At 44.8% G+C, this 19,966-nt stretch overlaps 1 protein-coding gene across 2 annotated transcripts in view; it reads right to left on the bottom strand.

Moving 5' to 3' along the window:
• CRAMP1 (cramped chromatin regulator homolog 1) overlaps positions 1 to 18,430 on the bottom strand; it is a 41,116-nt gene extending 22,686 nt beyond the window's left edge. Inside the window, exons 1-6 of one of the 2 annotated variants that reach the window (XM_083372738.1) lie at positions 18,251 to 18,430; positions 14,830 to 15,254; positions 6,191 to 6,384; positions 5,141 to 5,294; positions 2,686 to 2,769; positions 197 to 245 (exon numbers count right to left, since the gene is read on the bottom strand). In XM_083372738.1, coding sequence (XP_083228864.1) covers positions 197 to 245; positions 2,686 to 2,769; positions 5,141 to 5,294; positions 6,191 to 6,384; positions 14,830 to 15,253 — 905 coding nt within the window. In that variant the 5' untranslated portion in view covers position 15,254; positions 18,251 to 18,430. Of the gene's footprint in view, positions 1 to 196; positions 246 to 2,685; positions 2,770 to 5,140; positions 5,295 to 6,190; positions 6,385 to 14,829; positions 15,255 to 15,974; positions 16,168 to 18,250 lie in introns of those variants that run through there. The other variant, XM_083372737.1, reaches the window with a different exon arrangement.
• Positions 18,431 to 19,966: the final 1,536 nt, after the last annotated feature.

Below are 19,966 nucleotides of genomic sequence, written 5' to 3'. Positions count from 1 at the left end.
ATTATTATTTAGATTAATGATCGTTACCCTGCTTCAAAAGATTTTGGGCAGCTTACAATGTGCACAATATACTGAAGTAACTCCATCCGTCACTTGACAGAGTACAAGATAACGAACATCTGTTCTGAGCATTTACGACGTGAAAGAACTTGAGAGATGTAAAAGGCAGCAATCACATTTTAAAAATATTACTCACCCAGCTTGGATAAGCTCATTGAGTTTAGCTGCATTTTTGTCATCCATACCTTTAAGGAACATGAACAAATTTGAGTGATGGGCAGAATATCAAAAAACAAAACATGGCAGCACAAAATAATTAGCTACAAAACTGTCATTCCTAGGGGGATATTGTTTTAATTGAACCTCGACAGAGCAAGTTTCTTCACGTTATTCTAGAAAACACATTTGAGGCATCAAACATAGACAATTTAATTGTAGACAAAGTACCCTTACTAAAATTCCTCAAATTATTAATACCACTTTACAATGCCTTGGTAAGGCCACACCTGGAATACACCTTGGTTACCACGATGTAAAAAGATATTGAGACTCTAGAAAGAGTACAGAGAAGAGCAACAAAGATGATCAGGGGACTGGAAGCCAAAACATACAAAGAACGGTTGCTAAAATTGGGTATGTGTAGTTTAATGAAAAGAAGGACGAGGGGGGACATGATAGCAGTCTTCCAGTATCTCAGGGGCTGCCCCAAAGAAGAGGCAGTCAAGCTATTCTCCAAAGCAGCTAAAGGCAGGACAAGAAGCAACGGATGGAAACTAGTCAAGGAGAACTAAGGAGAAACTTCCTGACAGTTAGAACAATTAACCAGTGGAACTGCTTGCCTCCAGAAGCTGTGAATGCTCCAACACTGGAACTTTTTAAGAAGAGACTGGACAGCCGTTTGTCTGAATGGTATGAGGTTTCCTGCCTCAGCAAGGGGCTGGACTAGATGACCTCCAAGGTCACTTTCATCATCATCATCATCAGCATTATATCACAAATCAATATTATTTTTTAAAGTATAAAATGCACCTCTCTCTCTGAACTACTTGTACAAAGCTGCGTATTGCAAGAAGAACGATGATGATGAAGGGAAGAGGAGAAGGAACGTGTTCAACTGAGAAAGCAAAAATTCGAAAAAGGAGGATAACAACAGGACAAAGAGGATGCCACTTCTACCACTTACTCTGACGCTAGAAAAAAAAAGGTGCCTAACCACAGGTAGTCCTCGACTTAAGGCCATTTGTTTAGCAACTGTTGAAAGTTACGACAGTGCTGGAAAAAGTGACTTATCCTTCCTTGAGAGGAGCTGGATTTGCTTAATGGCCAGAGCAAAACAGGTCATAAAATCAGGCGCTAGCACATTTAATGACCACCTTGCTTAGCAACAGAATCTCTGGCCCATTTGCGATCGTAAGTCAAGGTCTACCTATATGTTAAAATCACAGCCTCGCTCCTAAATCAAAACCTGCGTATTTCCACCATGGCAACTGTTAATTCTCCGATATAAACAAAGAAGAGGTCCTGATTATCTTACTCTGAAAGCCAGTTATCAGGGCAGCAGTTTTTGCCAGTTCTGATGCTTGCTCATTCCAAAGGATGTATTTGCAGAAACTAACATTCGCTTCACTGTACGGAAAGAAGCCAGACAAGAAAGTTCCATTCCTGGACCTTCACAATTACTTCTGCTTCGTAAAAATCAGCGTCTAGAATAGGTTTGGCTCAGCAAATGGGCCTCAGAATTCTCTACAAGGCTTATTGTATTCCACAGGCAGGCAAAGCATCCGTCACCTGTGGATAATTGTTTAGAGAGAGGAACATCGATTTGATTCTGAATTTCTACCTAACTCACGAAGCTTATTGCTCTCTCAGCCTAACCTACTTCACACAATGGTTAACAGAGTAAAAGTGAACGTGAGAAAAGCTAAGTGGCAGCCCAAACTTCTTGGAATAAAGGAAATAAAAGATGAAGCAGGGAAACCCACCCGTCCGCCAGAATTGGTCCAAGATGTGTTGCAAAATCAAACCTGGGCACAAACCATTTCTCGCAACAACCTGGCAGGCCTTCCTTCAACACAAAACAAAGTTCTTCAAAGAAATCATTATCCAGCAAGAAATTTTAAAGGTCCCGCATCGAGGCTTCCCTAATTGGCCCAATCTATAAAATATTCCTGACTTCTGATGATTAAATAGGACAAGTCGTATTTGCTAATTTTGGCCATAAAACCGAATTTAATAAGAATTTTATGGTCACTTTAGATGAGTCAGATATTGAGAAGATTTTAAAAAAAAAGAACAAAGTTGCTCAGAATGCATTTTAGTTTTCATTCTAAATCTGTAGTCAGATATCATCTCTGTTTTCAGTTCTGCAGAAGTCATCCTGTGTAGTTCTCATCCTTCTGCTAGGCAAAGATTGTATGTGAAATTACACCCCCAAATAACAGATGGTTCCCTTGCGTGTTTTCTGCTTCCTTCTACTCTGCGTGAAAGAGCAAACTACGTATCATGCTTGGAAATCTCTCCCACACAAAGAAATGCACGCTGCAGAGCTATTTTGCAAAAAAATACTGTAAAGGGAAAAAAATTAGAAACATCTGGCAAAGCGGTTTGGAAACGGTTTTTCCATGGCAGCTAAAGGACAAGCCCCGTACTTTCTAATTTCATGACATCGAAAAACAGAATACTCACAGCCCCCAATCTTCTTTCTGAGCTCCCCATAACAAATTAAGCCATAAAGCTCAAGGGAGGATTTTTTCAGCCCTTGAGAAAACACTGCAAAATAAAGGGGGGAAAAAACACAGGTGTTCAAAGAAAAGAACATACCACAAACTTGCATCCTCTTATTTAAGAATCTACCAGGCAAATACTGACAATTTATTTCAACATTACCAGATCCCTGCAATTAATATAATTTTACTCTCTGAAAAGGGGATTCATTTCACGGTTGGTTTTGGGATGACACTGGCACCTACTCCCACATTTATCTTTTTGCAATATTCTGATTATCCAAGATATGAAAACATGCTATGCTGTTGTTCATTTAGTGACTGTTTGAAGGTACGACGACACTGAAAGAAAGTGACTTAGGGCTGTTATTCACACTTATGACTGTTGCAGCATCCCTGTGGTCACATGTTCAAAATTCAAATGCAACTGACTCATGCTTATGATGGCTGCAGTGACCCAGGATCATGTCGACAAGTAAAGTCAAATGGGGAAGCCAGATTCACTGAACAATCATGTTACCACCTTAAGAACTGCAGCAATTTGCTTAACAACTCTGGCAAGAAGAGTCGTAAAATGGGGTAACAAGCTGGCTTGGTCTGACAGGATGGGGTTGGGTTTTTATAAATAGTTTTAATTTTAATATGTATTAATTTTATGGGCATAATGGTTTAATGGCTTTTTAATTTTTGTATTCTATTTTTATTGTGTATTGCCCTGTTCACCGACCTGAGTCCTTCGGGAGAAGGGCGGTATACAAATTAAATTATTAAATTAAATTATTAAAACTCAGTTAACAAGCATCTTGCTTAGCAACAGAAATTTTGGGCTCAACTGTGGCCATAAGGCGAGTACTAGATTTTATTTTACATATTCTAGGATAACTCGAAAACTCTGCTTCCAATCCCGAGTCTCACACACATCCGTTTCTCCCCTCCAGCTCCAAACTGATCGCAATTTATTTATGTAGTAGATTTATATGGCACTTTTCCTTCTGAAGCAGACAGAATAGGTAGTGAGGTAGGCTTGTGTGACTGCTGCCAAATCACTCAGGGACCTTCTATAGCAAAAGATGGATTAGGACCTCAGTCTTGCCACTCTTAAATCTGGAATATGCCAAGCTGGAGGAAGATAATGAAATTGTAAAAGAAACCCCATTTTAATTATCTTGCTACCAGAAGGTTTAGACTTTCTTCTTGGTACTTTCTTGTTATCTTTCTGACCTTCTGTTTATTACAGTGCTCTTCAATCTTGGGCACTTTTAAGATATGTGGATTTCAACTCCCAGAACGCCCCAGCCACCATGCTGATTTACTGCAAAGTCGTTGGGCTCATCTGAGAAAGGTGTAATATTGGTTTGTTTCATCCAACACGCTCCTTAACCAGCCTTCATCCAAAGTTTAAAACATACACTAGGATAGAATGCTCTAGGTAGGGAGTGTGTGACCCTAGTTTTATTCACCGCTTCCTTTAATGATTTTGCAGGTTTACCAATTGTCTTTGGGGGAAAAAATCACATGGAGCAAACCGCTTGCTATATTGCTCGTGTAATGAACCAATTCAAGAACAAGAACTTTGTGACCAAGGTGTGCCTCTTTTTAAGTGCATAGTCTACCTTCCTTTTAACCTGCTTCCCAAGACTATAAAAATAGGAATTACCTATAAGCTCTATTTCAATCACACTGATGGGAATGGAGGTCTGCTTTGTCTGAACAACAAGAACGTGCTCTGGGTTTGAATTTGAAAACAGCTGCGAGGTTATTGGTAGGGCAATATTGGAAGAAGGATTGCCTGCCTACTATAGAGGAATGGACGCTTAAAGTGTCAAATTTAGCAGAAATGGCTAAGATTTCTGCTTACTTGAAGGATCATTCACAAGAAAGATACATTTCGGTTTGGAGAAGATGGGTAGATTATATTCAGAAAAAATATGGGACTAAAAAGTTCCATTTAGCTTATGAGTAAATTCTAGATTGTTCTAACTTAAACCTTTTTTATTATTATCTTTATTATTATCATTAGTTATAATAATATATATATTATACGGTATTATTATTGTATTAGTATAAGTTGGATACTTTTAGATTGTTTGTAATTATGTTATAGGCGGGTTAAAGTGCATTATGTATTTGGTTATTTATATAGTTGGTTAATGTTAGTTAGATTATGATTATTAAAAATTTGTAACCCTGTAATCAGCTTTGGGAAGTGGGGGAGGGGGAGGGGGGTTTAGGGGTGGGTTGGGGATGGGATAATATTGTAACTTTTATAAAACTTTTCAATTAAAAAAAAAAACAAGAACGTGCTCTGGGCAAATCCTAAACATTCCCTCCCACCCCCTATCTATTCGAAGATAAACTACGCTAGCTGGTTGCATCGTTCAGAGAAGCCAAGCCAAGCCTTTCAAAGCGTTCCTCACCATTATCAAAGTCAATGTATTTGGAAATCTTGTGCCAAGTGCGGTAATAGAAGTGGCGGACCTGCTCCTTGTTCTTCACCATGCTTGCTGGCTTGCTTTTCTTCTTGTACTTCAGGGCTATGTTGTTTTGAATCGCTTCAAAGTCTTTGCCATGCTGAAAAAAACGGCAAACATTACGACACGAGAAGAGGGGCAGCAGGAATAAGCACGTCACACACACACACACACACACACACAGAAACACAAACCTTCCAGAGTCGGGCCAAATGTTTGTGGGTTTTGGGGAAACAGGCGTTTCCACATCACACCACCCGTTTGGCATCTCAACTGACATGTGATTTTTCTGCAGAGATGGGTTTCTAGAATGTGACGTTTATTCCAGCATGGTTACAGAACATAGGTTTTCTGTATGAATGCTAGCATTCAGAAACCTACAAAATACACAGCTAGAAATCCATTATTCATACAATTGCTAGGATTAGGCAGATAAAATTCTGGTGAATTTCTTCATCCTATAATTCCTGGGAACCCAGACAATGCAACTGAAACCTGGGTGAAACGCAGTTGGAGAATTGCAATTCATTCAAAATAATATTCTCAAAATGCTGCGACAACCTATGTATTTCAGATGGCTTAGTCACATCAATAGGGCACGAAGGTAGTCCTCAACTTACAACCGTTTGTTTAGCAACCCTTCAAAGTTACCACGGCATTGAAAAAAGTGACTTCTGATCAATTTTCACACTTACAACTGTATTTGCTTAGCAGCTGCGTGATTCACTTAACAACCGCAGTGATTTGCTTAACAACCCGGGGGGGGGGAGGGGGAAAGGATGCAAAATTCGGCACGACTTCATTTAATAACCGCCTTGCACGGAAAGAGAAAATCCGGTCTTGACGGCGGTCGTTAAATTGTTAAGGACTACCTGTACAATCTGCCCACTTCTCACGACAACAAAATATCTGATGCGTTTTAAAGTTCGCCTTCAAAGGCTGCTCATGTATCTTTGGAACGGGAAGTGGCGGTTCCCGGCTTTTTAAAGCACCCACCTCATAGAGGCCCTCAAAGAAGGTATTCTTGTCCTCCGTGCTCCAGGATTCCCACTGACGCCTCACTTTCTTGCCTTCCTCCTTTTCTCCGGCTGAGGAGCCAAGGTTCCTTGAACTTGATTTCGAATTGCCTGCTGGGAGGCTGGATTGGATTCCTGAGGAGTTGCTAGATGACGTCCCACCATTATCGGCACCTTTAGGAGGGGGAAAGAGAAGCGTTAACCCGAGAAAAACCCAAACTGTAGGACAGATATTGGATGCTGGAGTCGTTCTTAATTTTAGATGCATTTTGGCCAACTTGAAGGCAAGTCGTAAGTCAAGGACTACCTGTAACGGCATGTAAATCCCAAGGGATGCGTGAAGTTAGGAAGACCTTTCCTATTTTGAAACCTGTGCAACATTGGAGGTTTCATTACGACGTTGGGTAAACGACTATGCCAGATGAAACAATGGATACGGCTATTAAACCAGGACGAAACGTCACCCATGTTGCTTGGAGAGCATAATCAGCAGTCTTTCCTGAGGCCACGCCCACCCAAGATGAAATGGCTACCGTCATTGTTTTCATAGGGTGTGCCATCACACGAACTGTTTTGCACGGCAGAGGGTGGAGAAAGGAACAATGTAGGGCGTTCAAACACTCGAGTCAACTGACTCCGGCAGGAACAAGAAAAGATCGGGGCCACTGAGGAGGTTGTAAGGTTAAGCCACGGCAATTAAAGAGTATCAGTGGCCTGTAATTAATTACATAGACGATCGAGACTCATCTGCTGCACTTACGGAAATGGCCTTATAAGCCAACCTTTGCCAGACATATCAATGCAACTCTTGTTGAACAAGTCTACAAGAATGGGGTGTTGTAACTTGTTTGCTGCGAATTAACCAGGTTTTTTTTTAGCAGTCTTGTAGTTGTCTTTCACTGACAGGCATATACATGTTAATTTTTTAAAAAGTCCACGTAATCTGTTGAGCATCCTCAAGTATTCTAAAAGGTTCTTTTAAGCTAATTTAAATGAGTTCTATCACCGTTAAACTGAATATCCAAAAGATGCTTTTTCAGGAGGCAACTGGGCTTCCTTGTTTTTCTTTGAAGATCTTTCCTTCTCATCCAAGAAGCTTCTTCAGCTCTGACTGGATGGTGGGGAATGGAAGGATTTATACTCCTTCCAGACAGCTGTTTCCCCCATCCTTCCATTCCCCACCGTCTGGCAAGGAATATAAAATCTTCCATTCCCCACCATCCAGCCAGAGCTGAAGCAGCTTTTTGGATCTTCAAAGAAAAACAGGAAAATCCAGTTGCCTCCTGAAAAAGCACCTTTGGGACAACCATGACCTGGATGACTGAGAATCTCCATAGATATTAAAATGAATTAAACAGGTGAGAGACAAGGTAAAGGTTCCACCGCACATGCGTGCTAGTCGTTTCCGACTCTAGGGGCCGGTGCTCATCTCCGTTTCAAAGCCGAAGAGCCAGCGCTTGTCCGAGGACGTCTCCGTGGTCATGTGGCCGGCATGACTAGATGCCAAAGGCGCACGGAACGCTGTTACCTTCCCACCGGAGCGGTCCCTATTTTTCTACTTGCATTTTTTTACGTGCTTTCGAACTGCTAGGTTGGCAGAAGCTGGGACGAGTAACAGGCGCTCACTCTGCTACGCGGCACTCGGGATTCGACCCGCCAAACTGCTGACCTTCTGATCGACAAGCTCAGCGTCCTAACCCACTGAGCCACCGCGTCCCAAGCTAATATAGTCACTAGGAAATAAAGTTAACTGAAATGGATTCTGGCAAAGTAGACATGTTCTGCTAAAGAGATATCGAGGCTATTTTACATTTTTACATATAAATTAATCAGCTAGTCCAACTGAGTCCAAACTTTATGTTGCTAAGCAAAAAAAAAAGTTATTGAGTTTTGCCCCATTTTATCACCTTTCTTGTCACATTTGTTAAGTGAATCACTGCAGTTCTTAAGTTAGAAACAGGGTTGTTAAGTGGATCTGGCTTCCCCACTGACTTTGCTTGTTCCAAGGTTGCAAAGGGGGAAGAATCACATGATCCCGGGACACTCAGTCATCTTCCAAAATGAGCCAGTTGCCAAGCATCTGGATTCTGGTCATGTGACCACGGGGATGCCGCAATGGTTTTTAAGTGTGAAAAACGGCCGTAGCTCACTTTTCTTTAGAGCTGTTGTGAGTTCAAATGTTCACTAAGCAAACCATTGTACTATCAAGGGTAGGCAACCTTGGCTCTTTGATGACTCATGGACTTCAACTCCCAGAATTCCTGAGTCAGCATGGCTCAGCTTGGAAACCTCTCCCTTTCCCCTCAGCATGGCTGGTTCAGGAATTCTGGGAGTTGAAGTCCACGAGTCATCAAAGAGCCAAGGTTGCCTACTACCCCTGGACTAGCTGTAAAAGCCAACCCATTTTTAGTTTATGACCTTCACACAGGAAGAGCATTTGGTAGAAGAAGCATGAACTTTGGGACTCTCATTCCAAAAATGGGAAGCAAAAACCAGAGTTGGAAGGCTAGACAAATGGCAGTTTGGACTTTAGAGTCCCATTCACAAAGAAGGCTGGGATTTGGTCTGACGGAGCAGCAAGAAGGGACGTATTTCCCCTCAATTACAAGCATGGAGAAATCAGCCTGCACGGCACAGTATCGGATCTGTTTGAGATCAGCTTGGGATGGAATCTTGAACGGAAGAACAACCCCACCCAACTTATCAAACAACTGGAGTGTTTCAGCTCAGTGCTGAGAAGATGCGAATGAACAAGAATAGGAAGTTTAACAAGAACGTGTTAAACCTTTCTAGGAAGAGAGGCTGCAGGTTAGGAAGCTCGCCCCTTATAAGGTTTTTACGTGGTGAAAACTAAGATCTGTGCGCAAAACCCGTGCCCTACTTTTGAGAGCAAGATCCAATCACAGTCAAAGCAGACGAATGGCTGCTGCAACACAGCAACTGGTGCCTTTAAACACGTACTTGTGTTTTTTTATGCCTAGTTTAGCACTAAGCTTCTGCTAAGACATTTGTATGGTTCAAACAACACACAACAACTTGGTTGGAGCAGAGTACCGAGTTGGATATACTACAGAGCAGAGGTCCCCAACCTTTTGGGAACCAGGGACTGGTTCCTTGGAGAGAGGTTTTTCCACGGACCGGAGAGTGTGTGGTTTTGTGTACTGCCTGCATCCTGCGGATGGGGCTTTGCTTGTTTGAGCGGACCGGTTGCTGGCATGCTGCAGACCGGTACTGATCCACAGACCGGGGATTGGGGACCCCTGCTTCAGAGAACACAAGTAAGAAATGGATGCATGTGCTTGAGTACGTGTTCATTTAGCGCTTTCTGAGCAATTATAAACTGTGCCTAATGTATGGTATATAGATACAGAGATCTGACAAATGGGTTATAAACAAATGCGGTACAATCTCAGCCGTGCCCATGAAGGCATAACTCAAGTGAATAATGGAAATATCAAGTCAAGGGTATGTATTTGCAATAGCCATCTTGGCAGGCCTATAAACTAGTATGAACGTGAGAATTAACAATGGCCAACCGATGCAAAAAATTCTAGGCACAAAAAAGAGAGAAGTAGTTTATGCCTAAAGGATTAGAATCTCTTGCAGCTAAAGAAAAGGATCATTCATAACCACACCATCCAACCAACTACAGTAATCATGAATTCCCCCCAATATTCAAAATTAGGAAGACTGTTCACGATTGGCTGGTTTCACACTTAAAACAGCTGCCTAATAGTTTGCATTCAGAATACACACAGTGCACTCATTTGAAGCAATTAATGAGGTTAATATTTTTAAGGACTTAAAAAGTTTTATGTCAGAGGAGTTTCTCCTAGGTATGGTATGTATCAAATATTACGCAGATTTTTCTCTCTCTTAGAAATACTGAATCAATCCTATAATAAGGCATTTCTTTGCTCTGACTGAAAAAGTATTTGTAAGGTTTTCCTAGCCCAATGTTTAGACATGGGTCAGCAGAGTCGGAGGAAAAGCTGAAAGCGTCCGGATAGGAATAACCAGCAACAATTTAAAATTAAATACTAGTTTCAACAAGCATGTTGTTAATTTCTCTCCTGGTACTCTCTTGAACATCCCCAGAAGACATTTCCATGGTTTTTAAAAGGAGGAGTCCCTAAAGAACAAAAACTTCCTCTAATAGCTAAACACAAGATGGATTCCAATCCCACCAAAACAAGCAAGGATTCCACACCAAAGCCTTTCTACAACATGCATGATATTCACACACTTAAAGCACCAAAGTCTACATCCCGAAAGAGCTTATGGCCTATCAATCTGTTTCTCTTTAAAAGTACCACAAGATATTCTGGTGTTTTTTACTGCAATGGACTAACACAGCTTCAGTTGGAGGGGGGGGGGGAAAGAAACCCCTGTTCAAGACCATGAGTGTTGACAGCTAACAAAAGGCCAACATCTGGAAGAAGGAAAAAGCTTGACAAAGGCTGTTTTCTTTTTTTCTACCACACCTCAAGGTGTGCCAAATTCGTATTACTTTTCAATTAAAGTACAAACCCTCGGTGCACTTTCTTTTAAAGGTCTGTCAGCAACAGTGCTTTAAAAATGGTAAAAATGTCAACTACAGGACTGAAATAGTTGAAGATATCAGCAAAACACGGACATTTTGAAGCATCTGACTGCCTAGGCCAGGGGTAGGCAACCTCGGCTCTTTTATGACTTGTGGACTTCAACTCCCAGAATTCCTGAGCCAGCCATGCTGAGGGGAAAGAGAGAGGTTTCCAAGCTGAGCCACGCTGGCTGAGGAATTCTGGGAGTTGAAGTCCACGAGTCATAAAAGAGCCGAGGTTGCCTACCCCTGGCCTAGATCTATTTTTTACTTAAGAAACTTTATACTCTAATACAGAGGTCCCCAACCTTTTGGGCACCAGGGACCGGTTCCGTGGAGAAAGGTTTTTCCATGGGTGTGCTGCCTGCATCTCATGGATGGGGCGTTGCTTGTTTGTACGGACTGGTTGGTGGCATGCCGCAGCCCGGCCTACGGACCAGGGGTTGGAGACCCCTTCCCTAATAAAAGAAATTGATGTGTAGCATGAGGTGTATCAAACTGTATATACCAAGGGTGTCAAACTGCTGGCCCACGGGCCAGAGGCGTCATCCGGAAGCTGCGCCCACCCCATTGCCGGCAATGGCAAAACAGTCCCGATACGTCTTAAGTTTGACATGTCTGGTATATACCATAAAATGTACCTTCCTATAAACTGTACTATATACTTGCACAAATATTGGGTTATTCCATTTAATGACACGAGTTCACACATGTTGAACAAACAAGAGTTTATGGAATAAACCAGACATGTTCACACAACAAACTAAACCCAAGTCAAGCAAACCACAATGTGGCTTAGTATGATGGGTGAACCCAAACAAGAATTAATTTCTGAATAAACATATCTAAAATTGGTCAGACAATGCTCAAACCAGAATCAACTACCTGTCCATTGAGACAGACAGACCATTTCTGTGGCCCAAACACAATGAGCGTCAAATTAGCCCATCTTTTTCCCAAAGTGCCTTACAAATATGTAGATATCCTGCCTCAGGCTTCCTGTCCTATATAAAACAATGATACATGGATCTAGCCAATGTGGTTGAGTTCTACCTGGATAGGGTGCGAAAATTCCAGATCCTGGGTTAAGCAAGTCATGGTTCAGTTAACTATAAGTATGAATGCTGTGCTAGCACAATCAGCTAGAAATGGAGCAATACCAAGGTAATAATGAGAATAATCATGCCATATATAAAACCTTAGTAAATTGGGAGTTCATATGTCTATAAAAAGGAATAACAAGTCTTTTAGTTAACTCTACCATCACCAAGCAATTTAAACAACTGAAAACTATTACTGTAAAGCAGGGGTGTCAAACCCGCAACATCACGTAACATGTTGTGACGTATTGCGACTTTTTCCCCCCATTGCCGGCAATGGGGTGGGCGCGGTTTCGGCATGATGCCTCCGGCCCAGGGGCAGTTTGACACACACCCCCTTCTGCTGTAAAGCCTTGAAACAGTCTTTGCAGATACAGGAATGTCCTTAAAAATATACCAGAAAAATAAAAAAATATATCTAGGAACTCTGGTCTACGTTAGACCTTGGCTCAAGTACCACTAGAAATATTGGAACAAGATATTTAACATTTCTGCAACTTATCCTGCAAACTTATTCAGCATGAATCATGCTGAATTGCCAAGTAGCACTTCCATCCCTTCTCATGAATGTCAAGGAGGAATAGCAGGTAGGGTAGGAGTAGGATCAACGTATTTTGGGAAGTACAGTAATTCCCCTCTTTTTCCCCTCAAAAATAAGCAGAGGGAACATAAGCGCTTAAACCAGGATTATTCCAGTTAGCCAGCATGCAAGAGAAGATTACCACTGAAATTTTAGAGAGAAGTAGGATGTTGGAAATGATCTGTTCCATTATCTTACCAAAATGACCCACCAAGGTCCAGGGTAAACTTACTATCATTAGCTTCACTTGAAAGATTTCTGATCCAATATCCCCGTCTACAAGTTATAGACTTTTTCCCCCCTTTCACTACATTTATCTGAAGGATGAGAAACAAGCTCGAACTTCATACATTCCTAGCCATGCTCTTAGGCCAGCTGAAAGAAAGGCTGTGTTAACACCCAGCCGTGATATGGTAGAAGATGGTCCTAGCACTGATGTTGTTACCTAGTTGGGTAATAAAATGTCTGCAAGAAAATAACCAAGTTCAGAGAATACCGAGGACTCCACAGTATGGTAAAATTTCCATTCATTCCAAGATGAGTTCTGCAGAAATTTATTGAATTTAATTGTGCAGTACAGACTCTGCTTGCAGAAAACTCAAAATTTAGGCTCCGGTTATAAGGATCATGTAGCAAATGAAAATTTTCCATCCAGCACTCTGGAAAAAATATCTGCATTAGTCTATACCTGTGTTTTCCACTTAGGATTCCATTCCCACAATTCTCTGTAAAGGGCATGCTGGCTGACGAATTCTGGGAATTGAAGTCCACGTCCATGTAGTCAGAAACATCTTTCTTTAACTGTAAGAACTAGATCAATCTAGGATACTGAATATGACAAATGCTTTTGAAATTAATAACTATATATGTCAATCTCAGGTTGTCAAAATGTACATCTAAGTGAAATGTTGCATTCCAAAGACAGATCGGAATAAGGAAGTAACACTTCCTATAAACTGCTAATGCAAAGCCTATTTTGTGATGTCTATTTCACTTTCACTAAATACATGGTTACACCAAGAGGTAGTACGATAGAAGATTTCAGAGAATAAGTGAGTGTGGGCACAAATGTTTATAGTAATGCAAGGGGGGGGGAGTCAACCAACAAAGTATTTCTTTGCTGAAACAACGCTTAAGTTACACAGGGCTTTGATAGGTTTAATGTATCATATTAAAATATATTTGTCCTTCACTGAACAACTGACAACTGGATGGATTCACCCAATCGAGTTTTGAGGTCAAAACTCCACAAGTCACAGCATTATGTTGAAAGCACCCCACTACCTGTTCTTCAAAAAAGATTGATGTCAAATCTAATGTGGCGTCAACATTTTCTGCCGTCTTGCCAAGAAATATTAAAGATTCTGTAATCCTGATTTATAAAAAAAGTTCAAAGCTGGGAAAGGTTGTCTTAAAGAAACTATCTCTAATAACATCTATACAGTTATTTATTTCTCCCATCCAATATACTAGTTCATCAGGAAAAATATTTTTAAGAAAGTCTTTTTAAGAAAGTCTTAAGGATCTCCATTTCCATAAATGTAACTGGTTAATAAAACAAAAGCTGGAATAATTAAATCCACAGAAATGTGTTACAATTGCACTCTAATCAAATGCTAACATCGGTGATTACCAAAAAAAATGCTAACTCAGTTGGTTCTAGTTCAGAAATTTATACAATCTATCAGTTTAAACACAATGCGGAACGGATCAAGAGATTCCTAGTCTGGAGACATCAGATCCATTCAAATGGCATTTTTTTCCACAACTCAAAAAGCATCAAAAACAATATTCTGAAAAGGGACAAGAAGAAAACATCAAAATTGTTGACTAAGAACCAGGCCATGCCCAGGAATGCCAGATGCTAAAACTCAACCATCATGCAGCAACCAGAAAAAGATCAGATTGAGGCTGCTTCTAAGATTATCAAGACTGATTATCACAGTAATCAACAAATTAAATTCTTGACCCATGCAGACCAGAGAGTGGGGGCAACCCTAAACCTTGAGTAACCAGGCAAGATTTTTTTAAAAAAATCACTAAAAAAAATTCAAGCGGCAGGAATAGCGCAATCAAGCAACCTAATTGGTTTCCCATTTTGAATCCAAGGCTTCTGGGTGGATCTGACGCCCCCACCCCACCCCCCCCGGATCAATTCGGGGTGCGTGAAAATGAGCCCAGCCTGAAGAGGGATGCTTCGAATCGCCGGCGGCCCCATAATAGATACTCGGGGCTCCGCTCCCAAGCGTGGGATCACCCCGATTCCTTCTGGATCAACCATGCACGGCGAGGGGTGATGGTCTGCGTGCGTGACCCACGCCTGGCGCGAAGGAGGGTGCTCTGCCTGTGTGACCCACCTTTGCCTTTCCCCGTGGGGGCAGCGCTGCCCCCACCGCCGCCGCCGCCCGTTCCGCTGCCGGCCGCCGCCCCACCGGAGGCCTGGGGGTCCTTCCTCAGCCTCTTGCTCTGCGGCCGGACGCTGGACCTGAGGAAGTGATGCTGGTCATGGCCAGGCGCGGCCGGTGGGCCCGAGGAGGAGGAAGAGGCGGCGGCAGCCGGGGGTGATGCCGGTGGGGCTCCCGCCGAGGGGGGACCCCCGTTCGTCGTCTCTCCCCGAGGGGTCCCCTCCTCCTGGCCTTTCTTCGCCGCCTCTCCGCCACATCCTCCTCCTCCTCCTTCTTTGGGGCACCCCTCTTCCTCGCCGGCTGCTCCTCGCTTGCCCAGCTTCCTCAGGCTTTCCTCGGAGGCGCCGCTGCTGTGCTCGCCCAGCTTGACTGTCATCCTGGCAGGAGGAAAAAGAAGAGGAAGAGGAGGAGGAAGAAGAAGAGGAGGAGGAAGAGGAGGAAGAAGAGGAGGAGGAGGAAGAAGAGGAAGAGGAGGAGGAAGAAGAAGAGGAGGAGGAGGAGGAAGAAGAGGAGGAGGAGGAGGAGGAAGAAGAAGAGGAGGAGGAGGAAGAGGAGGAGGAGGAGGAGGAAGAAGAGGAGGAGGAAGAAGAAGAGGAGGAAGAAGAAGAGGAAGAGGATGAGGCTGGTGGCCCAAAACAAGCCCCGGGCCGGCTAGTCGGGGCCTCCCCCCCCCCGGCCTGGGCGGGTGACCCCCCCCCGGCCGGGCTCCCCCCAAGCCCAGCCCGCCCGCCCCCCGCCCGCCTTCCTCCCCCCGGCGGGGCGAAGTTTCGCCGCAGACATTCCGCTCAACATGGCCGCCGTTGTTTGCCACTCCATTCCCCCCTTCTCGTCCCGAGCCCAGCGCGCGGCCCTCGGGGAGGGGGGGAGGCGGGCGCGGGCAGGAGAGGGACCCTCCGCCGGGCTCCAGGGGACCCCCAGCCCGCACGGGCCCCCCGGAGGAGCCCCTTCCCCGAGCCCGGGAAGCGGCCCAAGTCGGGGGAAAGTGGCTGGGCCAAGGCAAGGCAAAGGAAGAGGAGGAGGAGAAAGGAGAGGCGGCCGGGCCGGAGCGCGCGGGTGGGGAGCCCCCTCCCCGAGCGACCCCCGCCGCCCCGTCCTACCCATGGTGCGGGTCTGCCGGGCCGGGGGGGCTCTTCCTTCTCCTCACCATGGAGCCGAGGCGAGGCGAGCTCCCGAAGGGGGAGCGTTCATGTTCCTCGCTGCAGCAACCCAGCAGCAGCAGCAGCAACGGCGGCGGCGGCAGTTTCTCCTCCTCTCCTTGCGAGCGAGGGTGTGCGCCTGCCTGTGCCTCTGGGTGTGTTGGCGAGTGTGTGTTTGTGAGTGTGCATGCGTGTGTGTGTCTCCCTCCCTTCTCTCTCTCCCGGACTGGGGGAGTGCAAAGATTTCCAACTCTTTTTTTTTTTTTTGCACCACCGATATCCCCCCCCCCAACGCCCCTTTCCGGACGCGCACTTGCTGGGGAGGGAAGGAAAAACGGCACGCGCCTTTTTGCAAACGGAGGGAGGGAAGCGCGGACAAAAGCGTGGAGGGAGGGAGGAGGTTTGGGGGTGGGTCCGGGGGGGGGGTGCAGAAGGCACACCCGGCTAGGAGGGCCGGTCCCCGCCCGATCACTGCGTCTGCCTCCCACCCCCCTTTAGCCAACTTAACTTGTTCTTGCATTGGAAAGCTGGAGAGAAGCTTTATTTGATTGGGGGGGGGTGGGGGGCTTGGGAGGGGTCTTAAAAGGGGGAGCTGGAGAACAGAGTGGGGTAAAGCAGTTCAGATTTTTTTTAAAAAATAAATTTTTTGCAGGGGAGGTGGATATTACACTTTCCCTCCCTCCCCCTTCCCCAAATGGCTGCCCAACGTTTAGATTCCAGGCTTCCTTGTGCCATCTTTATAAAGCAGGGGCTACTCGCTGGCCAGGTTTCCATCGAAGGGGTAATCCAGACTTGGTAGCGACATTTCTTTTAAACAATTGCATCCCTGGGTTATTGCTTTTCAAACACACACACACACACACACACACACACACACACAAACCTTCTAGGCTGGAAGCCTGCAAAGTGGTATTAACTACATAAACCACCCCTCCTCTTTTTAAAAAAAATGCATGCAGAGGATAACCCTGGAAAAGATGCAAAGCAAAGTATCTTTTAACATCTATCACAGTCCACAGAGATATCAAGACGTTTGGAAATATACTCTGAAAAATTCAGTGTTCTTCAAGGGTATATTGAGAATTATGTGGTCCTTATTTACCCTCAAACACACATCTTAAGATTAGAAATTACAACTCAATATCCATCAACGAAGGGCTGGTCACCAACATAACAAGTCATAGAAAGTTGCTTTTAGACAAAAGATCCAGCACCTCCAAAGACTATAATCTTTCAAGAAAACAGTGCACCTACATTCCTCTCATAAGCTTCACTTAAGAGCACCTGAATACAGAGCATCCTATTCTATGCCCATTTTCAAAACTGGATACCAAGATGGGAAGCTCCTTAACTTCACTGGAACTTAACGCCAAAAAAAAACATTAGAAGGCAAAGCTTTTAAGTGTACAGTTTTGTGCACTTAAATGTACATTCTTGGTGTACATTGTTTGGAGTGGGGGGGAATAGCCTTGAATAGTTTCAAACATGGCCGCAGGAAAACCATCCACAGCATGATAATAATCAAGGATTATGCAGGACCGGCTGCCCAGTTTACACAGAAGCAGAGGCTCGTAAAAGGGTCAGATATCAAAGATAATCTGAAATAATTAGCACGTTCTGTTTAATTTGACCAAGCAAAGGGAGGAGGACACCTCCGATGGGAAAGTGGTATTGCCAGCAGACTGGGGAGGGGGGCTACTGGCCCGTTTCAACATGCCCAACTGCATAACAAAAACAATTGAATTTTATCCGATCATCCTCCTCCCCTTCCCATTGTCGCACGACTGTCAGATTTCCATCCCACCCCACTCATTTTTCCCCCATGGCACCCACACCTCTGCTCAGCGACCTCACTACCACGTCGGCCAATATTTACTCCCCCCTCCGATGACACCATCCCCCCCACTTTTTTTTTTTTTTGCTTCCCTAACCCCAACGCCCCTCCTCCGCTTCCTCGCCGCGCAAGCTGCCTCGCCTCTACCGTCCCTCTCCTAGGAAGCCCAGCCTCGGGAGGTGGAGAGGGGGGGGGGGTTTCCCCATAAAACGGCGCCCCGCCGGCGGGATATCCAAGCTTTGCAAAGCGAGAGAGCGCGCGCAAGTCAATCCCCCCCCCCGGGGCCGATGCATGCATTGCACGCCTTAGGCGGGGCCGCAGCCCGGCGTGGCTTTACAGACCGGGTTGGGCCGGCGGGGAGACACCCCTAACCGGGTATCCGAGCCACCGAGCCTGCTCCTACCTGATGCATGGGAAGCCTCCGGGAGCTGCGGCGGCGGCGGCAGGGCAAGCGATCCCGGCAGCGCGCAGGCCGTTCGGCGCCCTGGCGGCTTCTCCGCTCCGCAACTCCTCGGCAAAGGAGCGCTTTGCAACGACGGCCGCCGCCCGGCTCGCGAGCTCGCCGCTTGCTTCCGCTTCCTCGTTGCCGCCGCCGTCGCCGGCGCGCGAGCCCGGCAGGCCCAGCGGACAGCTCGGCAGGCCACGCCTCCAAAGGGGCGGGGAGAAAGAAAGAAAGAAAGAGACAGGCGGAGAAAGAGGATTTTTTTCCCCTCCACTCCCAAACAAATGTTTTTATTGGTCAGCGTCGGAAGGAGGGGAGGCGGGGTGCGAGGCCGCGGAGGCGAAGAGTGGCCAATCGGAGCGCCGCGCGCGACAGATGACTCGGTACCGCCCCAGCGCGCGAGGAGAGGCGGCGGGATGAGGAAAAAGGAGGGAGGGGGAAGAGAGAAGATTGGAAGGGCAGCAGAGAGGGGCCGGAAGTGGTGGAGGCAGGAGCTCCGAGGCGGGGATTCAGAAAGGGGCGGAGACCAGGTCACTTTTGGGAGCATTCATTGGCTGGTTTCTATTAGACGGGCAAGGCAGGGGACCAATGCCGAAAGAGAGGGAGCGATTATTTTTTTTAAAGGTTGCGGTCTGTGTTTTTTTCCCCGCGATGCGTATCCGTTCTCAATTAAAGCAAACTTTATTCCATGAATAAAGCTGTTAATTATAAAAAAACTAATGACGTCAACGAGACCACAGGCTTTCCGCTATCCTCGAAAGAGGAACTATAAATCAGCGGGAAATTTATTTATTTATTTATTTGTAAATATTTGTGATAATTACAAATGTTTGTAAATATTTATTTCCTTGTAAATAAAATACCGCACAGAAAGACAACCATCTGTCAATATGTGTTCTCAAACAAGCCAAGGCTGATTTATTTGTTATGTATATGTAGGGCTGTGGGTCTATACATACTACATATGTGCATATAGCATGTTTTAGGTGTGTATCATGTACGTGTTCCACTTTGCGAGCGGGCAACTAAATGTCAATTTCGATGTGTGCCCTTGCGCCCACAGTAAACAAAAATGACAATAAAGGTTATCTCTCTCTTATCTCTCTTGGCTTTTTGAGAACAAAACCTACAGCAACACTGTGTGTGTGTGTGTGTGTGTGTGTGTGTGTGTAATCTCTATCTCTTGGCTTTTTGAGAACAAAACCTACAGCAACACTGTGTGTGTGTGTGTAAGGTTATCTCTCTTATTATCTCTCTTGGCTTTTTGAGAACAAAACCTACAGCAACACTGTGTGTGTGTGTGTGTGTGTGTGTAAGGTTATCTCTCTTATTATCTCTCTTGGCTTTTTGAGAACAAAACCTACAGCAACACTGTGTGTGTGTGTGTGTGTGTGTGTGTGTGTAATCTCTCTCTATCTCTCTTGGCTTTTTGAGAACAAAACCTACAGCAACACTGTGTGTGTGTGTGTGTGTGTAAGGTTATCTCTCTTATTATCTCTCTTGGCTTTTTGAGAACAAAACCTACAGCAACACTGTGTGTGTGTGTGTGTGTGTGTGTGTAATCTCTCTCTATCTCTTGGCTTTTTGAGAACAAAACCTACAGCAACACTGTGTGTGTGTGTGTGTGTGTGTGTAAGGTTATCTCTCTTATTATCTCTCTTGGCTTTTTGAGAACAA

Source organism: Vipera ursinii (assembly GCF_947247035.1).
Source record: "Vipera ursinii genome assembly, chromosome: 13".
Lineage (NCBI taxonomy): Eukaryota > Metazoa > Chordata > Lepidosauria > Squamata > Viperidae > Vipera > Vipera ursinii.
Note: the sequence above shows the minus strand (reverse complement) of the source record. Positions and strands in the feature narration are given on the sequence as shown.